The 16,280-nt window shown below is 40.9% G+C and overlaps 1 protein-coding gene across 1 annotated transcript in view; it reads left to right on the top strand.

The window, feature by feature from the left end:
* Window positions 1–16,280, top strand: part of RFWD3 (ring finger and WD repeat domain 3) — a 47,645-nt gene that overhangs the window by 26,438 nt on the left and 4,927 nt on the right. Inside the window, exons 7-11 of the mRNA XM_059382008.1 lie at window positions 8,299–8,413; window positions 8,928–9,156; window positions 12,073–12,223; window positions 13,611–13,787; window positions 15,539–15,753. Of these exons, the coding sequence (XP_059237991.1) occupies window positions 8,299–8,413; window positions 8,928–9,156; window positions 12,073–12,223; window positions 13,611–13,787; window positions 15,539–15,753 (887 nt within the window). The remainder of the gene's footprint in view (window positions 1–8,298; window positions 8,414–8,927; window positions 9,157–12,072; window positions 12,224–13,610; window positions 13,788–15,538; window positions 15,754–16,280) is intronic.

The raw sequence follows: 16,280 nt of genomic DNA, 5'->3' as shown, positions 1-16,280 counted from the left end.
TTAGGTGTCTGACTCTTGGCTTCAGCTCAGGTCATGCCTACGTCAGGTTCTACACTTAGCGGGAGTCTGCTTGAGATTCTCTCCCTCTGCCCCATCCCCCACTCATGTGAGCTCTCTTTCTCTTAAATGAATAAATAAGTCTTTTAAAAAATAAATAGGAGTGTCTGGGTGGCTCAGTTGGTTAAGTGTCTGCCTTTGGCTCGGGTCATGATCCTGGAGTCCTGGGATAGAGCCTCAAGTCAGGCTTGCTGCTTGGCAGGGGGTCTGCTTTTCTCTCTGCCCCTCCCCTGCCTCCTTCTTTCTTCTCTCGCTCACTCTCAGATTAATAAATAGAAAAATAAAATCTTTAAAAATAAGTAAATGAATTGAATTATTTTTCTAAACAAAAAGATTTACTTCATGAGACTTTTCATTTAAACACTGTTAATCCAAACTGAGAGAATTAATTGGTTGAGTAAACTCTGGCATATCCATGTGATGGGATACTACACATTTATTTAAACTAATGTTTAAAGTGCATGTAATATTTTGTCATGTGAAAAAGCACATTATGGTGATTATGTTTTTTGCAAAGTAAAAAATACTGCAGGTGGTCACTGAGTAGTGGAATTACAGATGATTTTAATTTCCTTCTTTTTTTTCTGTTTTGTCCAACTAATAACTTACTTGGTCGAGTAAATATTTAGTGTTTTTACATGGCAGGTATGTGAAGAGGGTAATTTTGTTGAAAAAGCTAACTTTGTAGGCATGTTTGTTAATGTATGATTATATTTAAAACTTTGCTGATTACTCAAAAAACTCCCAACAAACAAGTCCAGGACCAGTTCACTTTACACATGAATTCTATCAAACATTTAAAGAAGAGTTAATACCTTTTCTTTAATTTATTTTTATTTTATTTTTTTAAAGATTTTATTTATTTATTTGACAGAGAGAGATCACAAGTAGGCAGAGAGGCAGGCAGAGAGAGAGGAGGAAGCAGAGAGAGAGGAGGAAGCAGGCTCCCTGCTGAGCAGAGAGCCCGATGTGGGACTCGATCCCAGGACCCTGAGATCATGCCCTGAGCCGAAGGCAGCGGCTTAACCCACTGAGCCACCCAGGCGCCCCAATACCTTTTTTTTTAAAAAAGATTTTATTTATTTATTTGACAGACAGAGATCACAAGTAGGCAAAGAGGCAGGCGGAGAGAGAGGGGAAGAGAAGCAGGCTTCCCGCTGAGCAGAAAGGCCAATACGGGCTCGATCCCAGCACCGTGGGATCATGACCTGAGCCGAAGGCAGGGGCTTTAACCCACTGAGTGACCCAGGCATCCCCGCCCCCTTTTTTAAAAAGATTTATTTATTTTGTTGGGGGCAGGCAGAGGGAGAGAGAATCCTGAAGCAGGCTCCCTGCTAAGTGTGTTGCCCATCACAAGGCTTGATCCCAGGACCCCAAGGTCATGATCTGAGCACAAATCAAGATTCGACTGCTTAACCGACAAAGCTACCTAGGCACCCCAATACCTAATTTTTCTCCCAACTTTTTCAAAAAATAGAAGAGGAAGGGAAACTTAGAAATTAATTCCATGAGTCAGGTGTCACCCTAATACCAATACCAGATAAAGACACCACAGAAAAAGAGAACTACAGGCCAATATCGCTGATGAATATAGGTTCAGAAATCCTCACCAAAATCTTAGCAAACCAAATCCAACAATACATTAAAAAAAAAAAAATCATTCACCATGATCAAGTGGGATTTATTCCCAGGATACAAGGGTGGTTTATTATTAGTAAATTAATGTGATATACCATCTCAATAAGAGAAAGGATAAAAACCATATAATCATTTCAATAGATGAGAAAAAGCATTTGACAAAGTACAACATCCATTCATGATAAGATCTCAACAAAGTATGTTTAGAGGGAATATACTCAATATAATAGAGCCCTTATATGAAAAACCCCACAGCTAAATCATCCTTCGTGGGGGAAAAGTGGGAGCTTTTCACCTAAAGTCAGGAACAAGACAAGGATGTCCACTCTCACCACAGCAATCAGATGAGAGAAATAAATAAAATGAAAGGCTTCCAGATTGGTAAGGAAGAAGTAAACTTTCACTAATTGCTGATGGTATGATATTGTATGTAGAGAACCCAAAGACTCTACCAAAAAACTGCTAGAACTGGTAAATGAATATAGTAAATTTGCAGAATGAAAAGTCAATGTACAGAAATCCATTCCATTTCTATACACTAATAATGAAGCAGTGGAAAGGGAAATTAAGAAAACCCATTTACATTTGCACCCAAAACAAAATACATAGGAATATACTTACAAGAAAGACCTGTACATGGAAAACTAAAATATTGATGAAAGAAACTGAGGATGACACAAATGAAGACATTCCATGCTCATGGATTGGAAGAACAAATAACTGTTAAAATGTCTGTACTACCCAGAATAATCTACAATCCCTATTAAAGTACCATAGCATTTTTCACAAAACTAGAACAAACAATCCTAAAATTTGTTTGGAATCATAAAAGAAGAAAAAAAAAAACCTGGAGGTATCACGATTCCAGACTTCAAGTGATACTACAAAGCTTTATGGTCCAAAACATACCAAAACAGTATGGTCCTGGCATAAAAATAGACACATAGTTCAGTGGAACAGAATAGAAAACCCAGAAATGAGTCCACAGTTACATGATCAATGAATCTTTGATGTAGCAGGAAAGAATATGTAATGGGAAAAAGAGACAGTCTCTTCCAACAACAAATGGTGTTGGGAAAACGGGACAGTAACATACAAAAAAATGAAACGATCACTTTCTTACACCAGACACAAGAATAAACTCAAAATGGGGGCATCTGGGTGGCTCAGTGGGTTAAGCCTCTGTCTTCAGCTCCTGTTACAATCTCCGGGTTCTGGGATCGAGCCTCGCATCGGGCTCTCTGCCCAGCGGGCAGTCTGCTTCCTCCTCTCTGTGTGTGTCAAGTAAATAAAACCTTAAAAAAAAAAAAAAGAAGGAAAGAAAAAAGAAAAACTCAAAATGAATTGAGGACCTAAATGTGAGACCTGAAGCCATAGAAAGCCTAGAAGAGCGCAGGCAGTAATTATTCTGCCATCAGCAGTAGCAACATCTCTCTAGATATGTCTCCTGAGTCAAGGGAAACAAAAGCGAAAATAAACTATTGGAACAACATCAAAATAAACAGCTTCTGGACAGCAAAGGGAACAGTAACAAAACTAAAAATCAACCTGCTGAATGGGAGAAAATAATTTGCAAATGACATATCCAATAAAGTGTCAGTATCCAGAATATATAAAGAACTTGGGACGCCTGGGTGGCTCAGTTGGTTAAGCAGCTCAGATCATGATCCCAGCGTCTTGGGATCAAGTCCCACATTGGGCTCCTTGCTCTGCAGGGAGCCCGCTTCTCCCTCTGACTCTGCCTGCCACTCTGTCTGCCTGTGCTAAAAATCTTTAAAAAAAAAAAAAAAAAAAGAACGTATACAACTCAACACCCTAAAAACAAATAATCCAATCTTAAAAAAATGGGTAGAGGCACCTGGGTGGCTCAGTGGGTTAAAAGCCTCTGCCTTCCACTCAGGTCATGATCTCAGGGCCCTGGGATCAAGCCCCGCATCGGGCTCTCTGCTTAGCAGGGAGCCTGCTTTTCCCTTCCTCTCTCTTTGCCTGCCTCTCTGCCTACTTGTGATCTTTGTATGTCAAATAAATAAAATCTTTAAAAAAAAAAAATGGGGGCGCCTGGGTGGCCCAGTGGGTTAAGCTGCTGCCTTCGGCTCAGGTCATGATCTCAGGGTCCTAGGATCGAGTCCCGCATTGGGCTCTCTGCTCAGCAGGGAGCCTGCTTCCCCCCCCCCTCTCTCTCTGCCTATTTGTGATCTCTCTCTGTCAAATAAATAAATAAAATCTTAAAAAAAATAATAATAATTTAAAAAAAAATGGGCAGATGATGTGAACAAATTTCTCCAGAGAAGACATCTATATGGCCAAGAAACAAATGAAAAGATGTTCATTGTCACTCATGACTGGAGAAATGCAAATCCAAGCTATACCCCCATAGCTGTCAGAATGGCTAAAAATCAAAAACACAAGAAACAAGAGGTGTTGTCGAGGATGTGGGGAAAAAGGAACCCCATGCATTATTCATAGGAATGTACAATGAAACAGCCACTGTGGAAGATGGTGTGGAGATTCCTCAAAATATTAAAAATGGAATTACCCAATGATCGGTTAGTCACACTACTGTTTACTGATAGAATACAGAAACAGTAATTCAAAGGGATGTATGCACCCCTGTGTTACAAATAGCATTTTACCATAGCCAGGCTATGGAAGCACCCTAGGTATAGATGGATGGGTAAAGAAGAGGTGGTATACACACGTACATACATGCATACATAATATAGGATCTTACTCGGCCACAGAAAAGAATGAAATCTTACCTTTTATGACAACATGGATGGAGCTAGAGTGTGTAATACTAAGTGAAATAAGCCAGTCAGAGAAAGACATATACCAAATGATTTCATGCCTATGTGGAATTTAAAAAAAAAAAAAAATGAGCAAAGGGAAAAGGAGAAACAAATCAAAAAGTAGACTCTTAAGTATAGGGAGCAAACAGATGGTTACCAGAGGTGGGTGTGGGGATGGGTGAAATAGGTGAAGGGGATTAGGAGTGCCCTTACCTTGATGAGCACTGTAACACATGGAAGTGTGAACACAGTGACTCGTGTGTTGTATACCCAGAACTAATAAAACACTATGTTAACTACATGGAAATTAAAGTTAAAAATAAAATGCTGATTACTATAATCAATCAGTATGCTCCCTGTCCTCTTTAGAAAATGTGAAGCTTTTGAAAATGCCAATAAATACAGAGATTTAATAAAATGAACACCCTTGTGCTTGACTTTACCAGATCTTAACAAATTGCCGTATTTGCTGTAGGCCTTAAAAAAATAAATCATTATAGGTAAACCAGAAGCTTCCTTGAGAACTACATTCTCCTTAATTTCATCCCTCTCCTCAGAGGACCTATAATCATAAATCATGTATAATATGATTTACAGAGTTTTTACACTTGATGCATATGTTATTAGAGTATAATTTTCCTCTGTAACTTGTTTTTTGTTTGTTTGTTTGTTTGTTTGTTTGTTTAGAATTACGTTTGGGGAACTTATCCCAGTTGGGATACATCTAGCTTATTGATTCTTAGTTCTGTAGAGTGTTCTAGTTCTCTAATTTAAAATTTCCCTATACGGGGCCACCTGGGTGGCTCAGTGGGTTAAAGCCTCTGCCTTTGGCTCATGTCATGATCCCATGGTGGGATTGAGCCCTCATCAGGCTCTCTGCTCAGCAGGGAGCCTGCTTTCCTTCCTCTCTGCCTACCTGTGATCTCTGTCTGTTAAATAAATAAATAAAAATCTTTTAAAAAATAAAAAATAATAGAATTTCCCTATACGTGTTTTGTATTGGTGGACACTTAAGGTGGTTTTCAGTTTTTGTTAATATAAGCCATGGGTAAGAGAGATGGGTAAGAGTGTCTTTAGGCCTAGAAGTGGAAATACTTTATCCTAGGTCACATGGAATTTCAGCTTTACTGGCTACTGTCAAATTGCTCTTCTAAGAAGCTGTTTCCAGTTTGTACTCCCATCAGCAAAATTTCTCTTTTTTTATACTTTTGTCCATTTTATATTATCAGACTTAATTTTGACAGTCTCATGGAGTCCATAGTAGTTACTTAATTTGTATATCCACAATTATTAATGAGGTTGGACATACTCTTCTCTCAATTTTGTTTATATCTTTTGTTCATCTATATTGAGCAAAATACATTGCTTATTTCTTACTGATTTATAGTTCATTATGTTTTCCTTATACATTTGACCCAAGGTAGAGGCACCAACCTCTCACACAGTTAGAAATCCACATATAACTTGTAAGTCCCCAAAACCTTAACCTTAAGAGCCTGCTGTTGACTAGAAACCTTCCTGGTAACATAAACAGTTGATTAACGTACAATTTATATGTTATATGTATTATGTACTTGATCTTTACAATAATACCTGTTTCTTAATTTTTACCACGTTTCTAGAATAGGTGACTCCACCTTTCTAGGTTTATCTTTGAGGTTTTTCAAATTGTTGCAAATCTCCAAAAAATTTTCCAGTGTATTTATTGAAAAAAAAAAATCCACGGTAAGTGGGCCAGTGCAGCTCAAACCCATGTTGTTCAGGGGTTACATGTACTGATTCTTTGCAGGTTGCAAATAGCATCTCCCAGTCTGTGGCTTGTCTCTTTAACATGTTTATATTATCTTTTGTTGAACATGAGTTTTTAATTTTAATACAGTTGTTTATCTCTTGTTTTGTGGGGGGTGGGGTTTGTGTACTGCTTCAAGGTCATAAAGACAACTTCTTCTAAAGGTTCTTCAAAATTTTTTATTTTTTTGGGCGCCTTTGGCTCAGATCATGATCTCAGGGTCCTGGGAGTGACCCCCGGGCTCTCTGCTCAGCAGGGAGCCTGCTTCCCCCTCTTTCTCTGCCTACTGCTCTGCCTACTTGTGATCTTTCTTGCTCTCTTTGTCAAATAAAATCTTTTGAAAAAAATTGCTTTTTATGTAGGTTTTAAATATTTTTTAAACCTAGTTTTATGGATAACCAGGTTTGCAGTGTAATTATTAAGTAATATGTTCTTCCTGTAGAAGTCTTCATTGCTGCTTGTATCCTAGGTTAAGTTTTTGAGTTTTAGGTTCCATGGTCTCTTTGTTAATTCTTGCCCCAGTATTCTGAAGTTATAATTTATTGTAACTTTAAAATACTTCCTCCCACCTTGTTCTTCAAATTGACTTTGATATTCTTGGCATTTTGCTCTTAATTTTAAAATTAGTTTCCTAAGTTCCATTTAATGCAATTTCAATCAAGATTTCAAAAGGAAAAGTTCCCTTTGAAACCTTGATTGAAATTGCATTAAATTTTTAGAGTAACTTGAGAAGTTCTTGATTTTGAGTCATTCCAGCTGTGAACATTATATAATATCCTTCCACTATTCACTGTCTTCTGATGCCTTTTACAAGTGTACTTTTCTTCATACCCTTTAACTTTATTCCTAGGTTGCTCTCGTTAGATGTGCTCTCGTGAGTGATTTTTTTTTTTCTATCACATTTACTAGCCAGTTATCTGGCATATGGGAAATGCTGTTGATCTAATTTTTTTTTAAAGTTCATTTATTTTTTCATTATTCTGTATACCTACTGTGGGGTTTGAACTCAGTGACCCTGAGATCAAGAGTCACGTGTTTCTCTGACTGAGCCAGCCAGGGGCCCCAACCTAATTTTCTTGATCTTAATTCCAGCACCTTGCTGACTGGTTTGTGGGTTCTCTTGAACTTTCCATGAAGATAAATAGAGTGGCTTTACCTCTTCGTTTCAAGTTATTCATCGTTTTTCTATCCTGTTTTACTGAGTGGAAATCTTTTTTTTATTTTTTGCATATTTTGAAAGTATCTTTAGGTACATGCAGATCTATAATTTTTATTCTTGGTGAATGTATTTTTTTCATTATGCATTGTTCCTCTTTATACCTGTTCATGCTTTCTAATTCTAACTGGTCTTAGCATTTTCCCAGTATATACCTTCTATCTTTTTAATTTCAGCCTCATTTTTGTGGTATTACTTAATTTCAGTATCTGATGAACTGGTAACTTACTATTTTCTTTTAATCCGCCAGGAAACCTTGCTCTTTTAACTTTGTCATTTTACTCTTATGGGGCGCCTGGGTGGCTCAGTGGGTTAAAGCCTCTGCCTTTGGCTCAGGTCATGATCCCAGGGTCCTGGGATTGAGCCCCACATCGGGCTGGAGCCTGCTTCCCTTCCTCTTTCTCTGCCTGCCTCTCTGCCTACCTGTGATCTCTGTCAAATAAATAAATAAAATCTTTTTTTTTAATTGTCATTTTACTCTTATATATGGCTCTAAATCGAGCAGTGAGCTTGGCTCTGTCCCGTCATCTGGCATTTTTTGCATTTTTAGTCTCATTCCCTAGTAAGAGCCAGATTCCTGCTCATCACTGCCAGCGTTAACGCTGAATCCCAGTGACTCGTGAGTTCAGCCCTGCATGCTACTTTCTGTAGTGTTTCTGTATATGAGACTTTTTCTTTTGTTGTGTTTTATTCACCATCATGACGTATTTACAGCAAAAACTTATCATAGCATAAACTCAATCTGACATCTTGTTGGCAAGTCTTCTGTGGCCTTCTCATCTTCCCCTGTTGTTGGCTTCTCCTTCTAGTTCCTTACTGAAGGAGCAGATGCTGAGGAAGCAGGCCGAATTGGAGTCAGCGCAGTGCCGTCTCCAACTTCAGGTCCTCACTGACGAGTGCAGTAAGCTTCATAGTCGGGTCCAGGTAGGTTCTCCCGTCCTCATCCAGAGAGCTTTGGGAATAGGAGTGGAGAAGGAATCTAAACAGAACTTTGGTTCATCTCAGATACAAAGAAGGATTTACCAAGCTTTTCAGGAGCAAACAAGACCACCTCTTTATTCTGTTTTTGATTAGGGCGTTTATCAGAAGTATACACACTTTGGGATGAATTCAGCAGTTTGAACTTCGAACCAATTAAACAGCAGGCTGATAATTCAAATTCTCAGTCCTTTTTACCTCCCTGAAACTACCAAGAAAATGAGGGGTGTAGCCAAGAAGACCACTGAAGACTTCCAGCCCTCATATTTTCTGATCTGGGCTCTTGTTGGCTCAGTTGCTGGTTGAAATAGGGGAGAACAGCCACGGGGCTCTCTCTGGGACTCGTGTCAGCATTTTCATGTAACGGATAAAAAACGTCCCCCTGTCAGATGAAGGGATTGTGCAGGAGGGGAGCATCGGACAAAAAGGCTTCACACTTACAACATGGTTTTCATTTTAGGACTTGCAGAAACTTATTGTGCAACATCGGGATCAGATTTCACAGCCCCCCAGGGGCTCCCAAGCACGTTCCCTGAACTGCCTGCCCTCCAGCGAGAACCAGCACAAGTACCATTTCCAGAAGACCTTCACGGTGTCTCAGACAGGAAACTGCCGCATCATGGCATACTGTGATGCTCTGAGCTGCCTGGTGGTGTCACAGCCTTCACCTCAGGCCTCCTTCCTGCCAGGTGAGCGGTCAAGCACCTCGGCCTTCGTGTTCATTATTGGACTTCATTTGCTTCTCTGCTCCCTGTTGGCAGAATCCAGGACTCGCTAGCAGGTGAACACTGACCACAGCCGCCAGACCACTTTCCCCAGTCCGTTAATGCTGATTCTCTGCAGGGGCTGCAGAGATAACCTGTCCGTTGGCCTCATTCTGTACATGTTTTCACCCAGAGCTCAGAAATGCGAATTAATACCTGTGATAAAGTAAGAGCAGGGAGGGTACTTGGAAGCATGAGTTACTGGTGTAGTCCAAGGAGAAGAACGGCACCCCCTTTCTGTCCCATTAAAGGTAGATTCATGGGGGCACCCGACAGGCTTAATCGGGAGAGTATGAGACTTGAATTTAAGTTTTTTTGTTTGTTTATTTGTTTTTTAAATAATTTTTCCACCCAACGTGGGGCTCAGACTTAGGACCCTGACATCAGGAGTCACATGCTCTACCGACCGAAACGGACGGGTGCCCCGAGACTGGAAATTTTTTTTTAAGATTTTATTTATTTATTTGACAGAGAGAGAGAGATCACAAGCAGCCAGAAAGGCAGGTGGGGGGTAGGGGAGCAGGCTCCTTGCTGACCAGAGAGCCTATGTGGGGCTCAGTCCCAGGACTCCCAAGACCGTGACCCAAGCTGAAGGCACAGGCTTAATCCACTGAGCCACCCAGGCATCCCTGGAAATTTTTTTTTTTTTTTTGTAAGATTTTATTTATTTATTTGACAGACAGATCATAAGTAGACAGAGAGGCAGGCAGAGAGAGAGGAAGAAGCAGGCTCCCTGCTGAGCAGAGAGCCCGATGTGGGGCTCCATCCCAGGACCCTGGGATCATGACCTGAGTTGAAGGCAGAAGCTCTAACCCACTGAGCCACCCAGGCGCCCCTGGAAATATTTTTTAAAACACTATCCTGGGGTGCCTGGGTAACTCAGTCAGTATAGCATTCTACTCTAGCATTTTGGCTCAGGTCGCGATCTCAGGGTCATGGGATCCAGCCCCTAATTGGACTCTGTGCTTAGCAGGGAATCTGCTTGAGTTTCTCTCCCTATCCCTCTACTCTGCCCCTTGCTTGTTCCTGCCGTCTCTCTAAAATAAATAAATAAATCTTAAAACAAAATTAAAAAAAAACTATCCCTAGGGCTAATTCAAGTTGAAACAAGATTTAATACTTATTTTCAGTAGTAGTCAAACAGATAAATTTTGAATAAAAGAATTTGGAAATACATTGATTAATATTGATAATAATATAGTAAATGTTAAATAGTCTCATATTTTGTGCTTTTTTTAAAAGCTTAATTTTAGGTTTTAAATGTTGAAACCTTAATGTTGAAAACCAAATCTCCTCACATGCCCACTTAAATCATTCCTAATTGTAGTAGATGTTTCTTTGCACAAGTTTTAGCATGTGATTTCTCCCAACTGTCAGGTCCTTTTGCTTCAACCTGATTTCCTGTTTACCCACTTAACAAGTTTCATACAAAAGCTTCACAACTGTGTCCCCCTAAACTTAGGTAAATACAGGATTAGAAGTAGCATTCCTCTATTATTGCATATTTTTCTGTTCACTGATAGCTGGGAGTTGAGAGTAGCTTCAGTTAAGGGGAACATAAAAGGATTATTTATAACGTTTGTAGCCCATCCACATCTTTAATAAAGTATTTATCATAAAAGCCTTCCCTACAACTGGGAAAATATTTATTTATTTGAATTGTTCCCCCAGCAATGGAATGGGGGTGATATGTTCCTTTTTCCTTAATGCATCTATCCCACACAGCACAGCCAGCTCTTGAGAGCCTGTTGGTGCTAATTTCTCTGTTTCCCTTGATCATGAATTAGGCCAGTATTCGTGTTCCCTGTTGATTTAAAGCCTGTAGTTTCCCTCTTTGTCTTCTGGCTCTCCTGATTCTGTTTCAGGAGAAAACACAATGAACTTTTCCCACTTGTTTCCCCAGAGAAGCTAAAGTGTGACTCAAGGGTGTCTTGATTCTAGGATTTGAGAAATTCTGTTTATGGATAACTTGGATAGTAATAGATAATTATATATTGTCAAGAGTCTAGGACTAGAACAGAGTATCAATAAATTAAAAAGGACAAATTTTGGTGGGGGATTTTTTTTTCTTCTTCTGAAATGATGCAAATTGATTAGAATACTTGAAGTGTAATCTGTTTTTATTCCATTCAGACAAATATAGTATATCTTGACCACCTGACACAGAAATCACCCGTCTTCATTCTTTATGGTTCACTTTTTCTTCATCTTCACTCTCTGTGGACATCTATATTAATAGCTTTATTGAAATTTGACTGACATACACTAAATTGCACATATTGAAAGTATAGTTGGATGAATTTTGATATATGTGTACAGCCCTGAAACCATCCTCACAATCGAGATAATGAACCCATCTTTTCCCCCAGAGTTTTCTCATGCCCTTTATAATCCATCTCCTATCTGCTCCTCCCTCCTCTCCTCATCCCCAGGCAACCACTCATCTACTTTCTCAATATACATCAGTTTGCATTTTCTAGAATTTTACATAACTGTACTCATACAGTATTAGCTTTTTTGTCTGGCTTCTTTCAGCATAAAGGTACAGAGATTCGTCCATATTGTATTTATCAGTAGTTTATGTCCTTGTTTTGTTGGCTAGTATATTCTGTGTATATGTGTATATAGTGGTTTATCTGTTTACCTGTGGTTGGACATTTGGAGTGGAATATACTTTTTAAAATAATTATCACCCTGGGGAATTTTTATTTTCTTTGTCTGACTGGCTGTTTTCCAGGGATTTATATGCCAGGAAAGCTGAACAAAAGAGCTCCTTGAAAAGGTGGTTTGCTTTGCCTTAAATTGACTTCCAGTGATTTCATGCTCTCTTGTCTTTGGCAGGCTTTGGTGTTAAGATGTTGAGTACTGCCAACATGAAAAGCAGTCAGTACATTGCCATGCATGGCAAACAGATCCGTGGACTGGCTTTCAGCAGTAGGTCCAAAGGCTTACTGCTCTCAGCATCCCTAGACAACACTGTTAAACTGACCAGGTGGGTGCTTCAGGGAGGAGGTTGGGGCCTGGTCTGGTTAGCATTGAACAGTGTAGAAATTAATATCCGTGTTAGGATGGCCTTAGCTCCGTGTGTGTGTGTGTGTGTGTGTGTGTGTGTGTGTGTGTGTGTCATTGTCTTCTGAAATCCAGTTCATTGAATTTAAAATGTATTGCTTTTCAAAGTAGATAAGACAGGCTCCACAACAGTATGGCAATGCCCCGTTTTTTTGTTTTTGGTTTTTTTTTTTTTTTTTAATTATCTGTGTTACAAAATACATCTTAAGCTAGACAGATGAGAGGAACACCCTCGATGGTCGAATGACAGTATGCAGGAAGCTGTCATACTGGGCACCGTGGAGTTGCCGGACCATCTTGGACCTGCTTATTGCTGGTCTATTTCCAGGATCATCCTATGGAACAAAAATGCTCTCCAGGAACTCATTCTCCTGGGGTGCCCTGACTTCTCTTTTTTTTTTTTTTTTTTTTTTTAACTTTTTTTTTTTTTTTTATATAGGGGGGGGGGGGGAGAGCGAGCACAGGCAGACAGAATGGCAGGCAGAGGCAGAGGGAGAAGCAGGCTCCCCGCCGAGCAAGGAGCCCGATGTGGGACTCGATCCCAGGACGCTGGGATCATGACCTGAGCCGAAGGCAGCTGCCTAACCAACTGAGCCACCCAGGTGTCCCGCCCTGACTTCTCTTATCAGTAACCCTCGGTTAACTTCATTTTATCTTTCACATGCCCTGCGATTGCTGTGAACCTGATCTGAACGGGTCTCAGGGCCTTCATCTTTAGAAAGTAGTTCTGATCAGACGTCTGATAGTTGGCTTCCTGTTCCACGGCTAAATCTGAGGGACATCATGATATCACCATCAGGCCTGATAAGCCTTTGATTTTTCAAGAATGCTTCGGCTTAATTAGCCCTGAAACTCAACGTAGCATTATGTTTTATACGTATATATAAAATATTTTTTCCTAGTTGTGTTAAAAAAAAAAAATAGGTGAAAGAAGAGCCAGTTGGTTGGAATGTTAGTTTTTGTTTCTCTCATAGGTATATTCTAATTTTTCAGCCTTGAATATTGATTACCTATGTAATAGATAATTGCAGAGAATTGGGGTAGAACAGGGAATGTACTGTTTAAATATCTCTTTAATTTATTCTTTTATTTTCCTTCCATTTCAAAAGGAAAGCCTGTGTCCCTCAAAACAAATATTTTGGAATTGAAAGGGGTTATGTGGGCAGTCCCTGCAGGAAATTGGGAATCCCAAATAGTTTGGGTGTGTGGGTGTGTTCTTAAAAGATTATCACGGAAATGGTCATCTTTACATCTTTGTTATGTATTTGATTTTCTTAATACATTGTTGTAAAAGTCTTGTATCTCCACAGCCTGGAGACAAACACAGTAGTCCAGACTTACAATGCTGGACGCCCTGTCTGGAGCTGCTGCTGGTGTCTTGATGAAAGCAATCACATCTATGCTGGACTGGTCAATGGTTCGATCCTGGTGTATGACCTTCGAAACACGAGCTGTCATATCGAGGAGTTAGTACCTCAGAAAGCCAGGTAGGGGACCACTTAGGTTTTCCCTGTAGGTAGCAACTTTCTCTTGGACCGTCATATGAGTCCTGTCTTTTGACAATATTTGATGTTTGTTCAGAATTCCTCACGGAGGACAATTCTCTCTGTGCAGTGATGCATTCTCGTTTTTAAGACTCAGTAAGAGCCTTTCTGTGTGTTCATGCTATTTCTGCATGGTAGAAAGCCCTGACACCAAGTATAGCCAGGTTCATACAGTCACTCATCACCCAGCGTGGCAAAATGAAGTCAGATCTGTGTTCCAGACCCGGCTCCAATGCGTAGGAACTGTGTGATCTTGGTTACAGTTCTTGGCCTGTTACAGAGACTTGCTTTAATAGCCACATGTCAGGCGCACAGGAAGAGATCAGTAATGGGTGGGCCTGGAAAAAAATGATTGAAAATTTCCCTAACCTCCAGCTAGACCAAGTTGGTCTGAAGATGCCATGTTACGACAACGAATCCTTTATAATCCCATTACAGAGTTCGCTGGTTTTCAGAGTCAGCCGGGGTTCTGAGGGTGAGTGGTGGCAACACCACTGTGACTCTGCAGAATGTGTTGGGTCCCATTTGGGCGTAATACACTGCTGAAGGCATAAAATTCTCAAAACGAAAAGTGGAATCTGACCTAGACCAAAATGAGAAGTATCTTAAAAGAGAATTTCCATTTCCAGTGTGAACATATATTAAAAAGGGGGCATAGGGATCTATCTAAACAGAAAGATATCACCATAGCAGTGAGAGAGTAATGGTTCCTGAACCTAGGTCAGCACTCTGGCATCCTCATCGGGGTGGGGCAGACTCATGCTTCCGGTATGTGGTCTGAGGGCCTGAAGGTGACAGATGTGAACTCCCGGCTGACATGGGGCCTGCCCTTGATGTCAACAGATGCAGGCAGAGCAGGCAATAAATAAAATAGAGCCAACAGCCAGGAAAGTATTTGTATGGAGTGCTCACTGCTGCCTCCGTTTGCTTCACTGTGACAGGGCAGTGAAAGAAAGCAGGCAAAGTGACCGCCTCGGCAAGTGCAGCAGAAACAAAGTTCATCGGAACAGAGTCAGCCGGCTGATACTTCTGAGAGAATTCTTGGCACACAGTTCTGGTCATGTGCTTGCAGACAGAGATTTAGAAAATTTCTAAAGAAACAGTCTTGTTTTTGAATTAAAATGTAGTTGCTTCAGGGGCCCCTGGCTGGCTTCGTTGGAAGAACGTATGACTCTTGATCTCAGGGTCACGAGTTCGAACTCCACGTTAGGCGGAGAGATACCTTAAATTTTTAAAAAAAGGCAGTTGCTTCAGGCAGTATTTGAATTGAAGGGTCTGTCCAATCCAGCGTGGAAGCTTTATCCGATTTGTAAGCTGGATTTCCTTTCGGACTTTACTCGTGTATGTGGCCAACCCCCTTACTGGAAACTTCAACACCACTCAGTCTTTCTTCTTCCTTGTATTTGTGATCTTGTACTATTAAATTTCCTAGTCCTTTTTTTGTTCCTTTTTTTTTTTTACACTGTTTTTCAAACGTGTGATATCTCCTCTGAAATTGGCTGCAGAGATTATAGGTATACTTTTGTTTCTACAGAGGGGGTTGCTAGTTTTTATCAAATGTCAAAGGACAGTGACCCACGGAAGGTCTTTAACCTCTTCTATAGAGGTAGGACTATGCTTGGGCTCCTGGCAGTGGGGTCTGGAGCAGTACAGGTACTGGAATGTGAAACATGGTTTCATTTCTTCCCCTTCAGATGCCCGCTGGTATCCCTGTCATACATACCCAGAGCTGCCTCAGCTGCATTTCCATATGGTGGGGTGTTGGCTGGAACCTTGGAGAATGCTTCCTTCTGGGAGCTCAGAATGGGCTTTTCTCATTGGCCTCATGTGCTGCCCATGGAGCCAGGGGGTTGCGTAGACTTTCAGACAGAGAGCAGCACCCGGCATTGTCTTGTGACCTACAGGCCTGGTGAGTGTTGGGATGTCCATGTGGGACCACCTGTGGTTTGTCTGGGAGCGGATCAGTTCAGAGGAGGACAGGAGGTCTTGCCCTACCCTTCAGGTGGCACTGGGAAGCCCCACTCAGACTAATGGTTTGTGCTACTACATGGGGGCTGGTGGCCCCACATTGCTCTTTGGAGCCTGCCTCTGCTTCTCACTTGTCTGCGGGTTCTTCCAGGTGGTCCTTGGTGTGAGTCAGCCACTTGAGGGGCCCCTGTGACTTAGGCAGTACTGGAATGAGGAGGCCTGGAATTGAGGCCAGTGAGCCACCCTCCGTGCAGTTCCATATCTTCTTCTGCTTGCCCTTAAGGAAGATAAAAACCTGAGCCGGGGTCTGGCAGAACACTGTGATTTCACTAAAAAAGATAGCTTACGCTCAAAATTGTTGCCCTTATAGGCAAAAATCTGATGTAGAGGGGCGCCTGGGTGGCTCAGTGGGTTAAAACCTCTGCCTTCGGCTCAGGTCATGATCCCAGGGCCCTGGGATCGAGCCCT

This window comes from Mustela nigripes, chromosome 17 (assembly GCF_022355385.1).
Source record: "Mustela nigripes isolate SB6536 chromosome 17, MUSNIG.SB6536, whole genome shotgun sequence".
NCBI classification, from domain to species: Eukaryota; Metazoa; Chordata; class Mammalia; order Carnivora; family Mustelidae; genus Mustela; species Mustela nigripes.
Note: the sequence above shows the minus strand (reverse complement) of the source record. Positions and strands in the feature narration are given on the sequence as shown.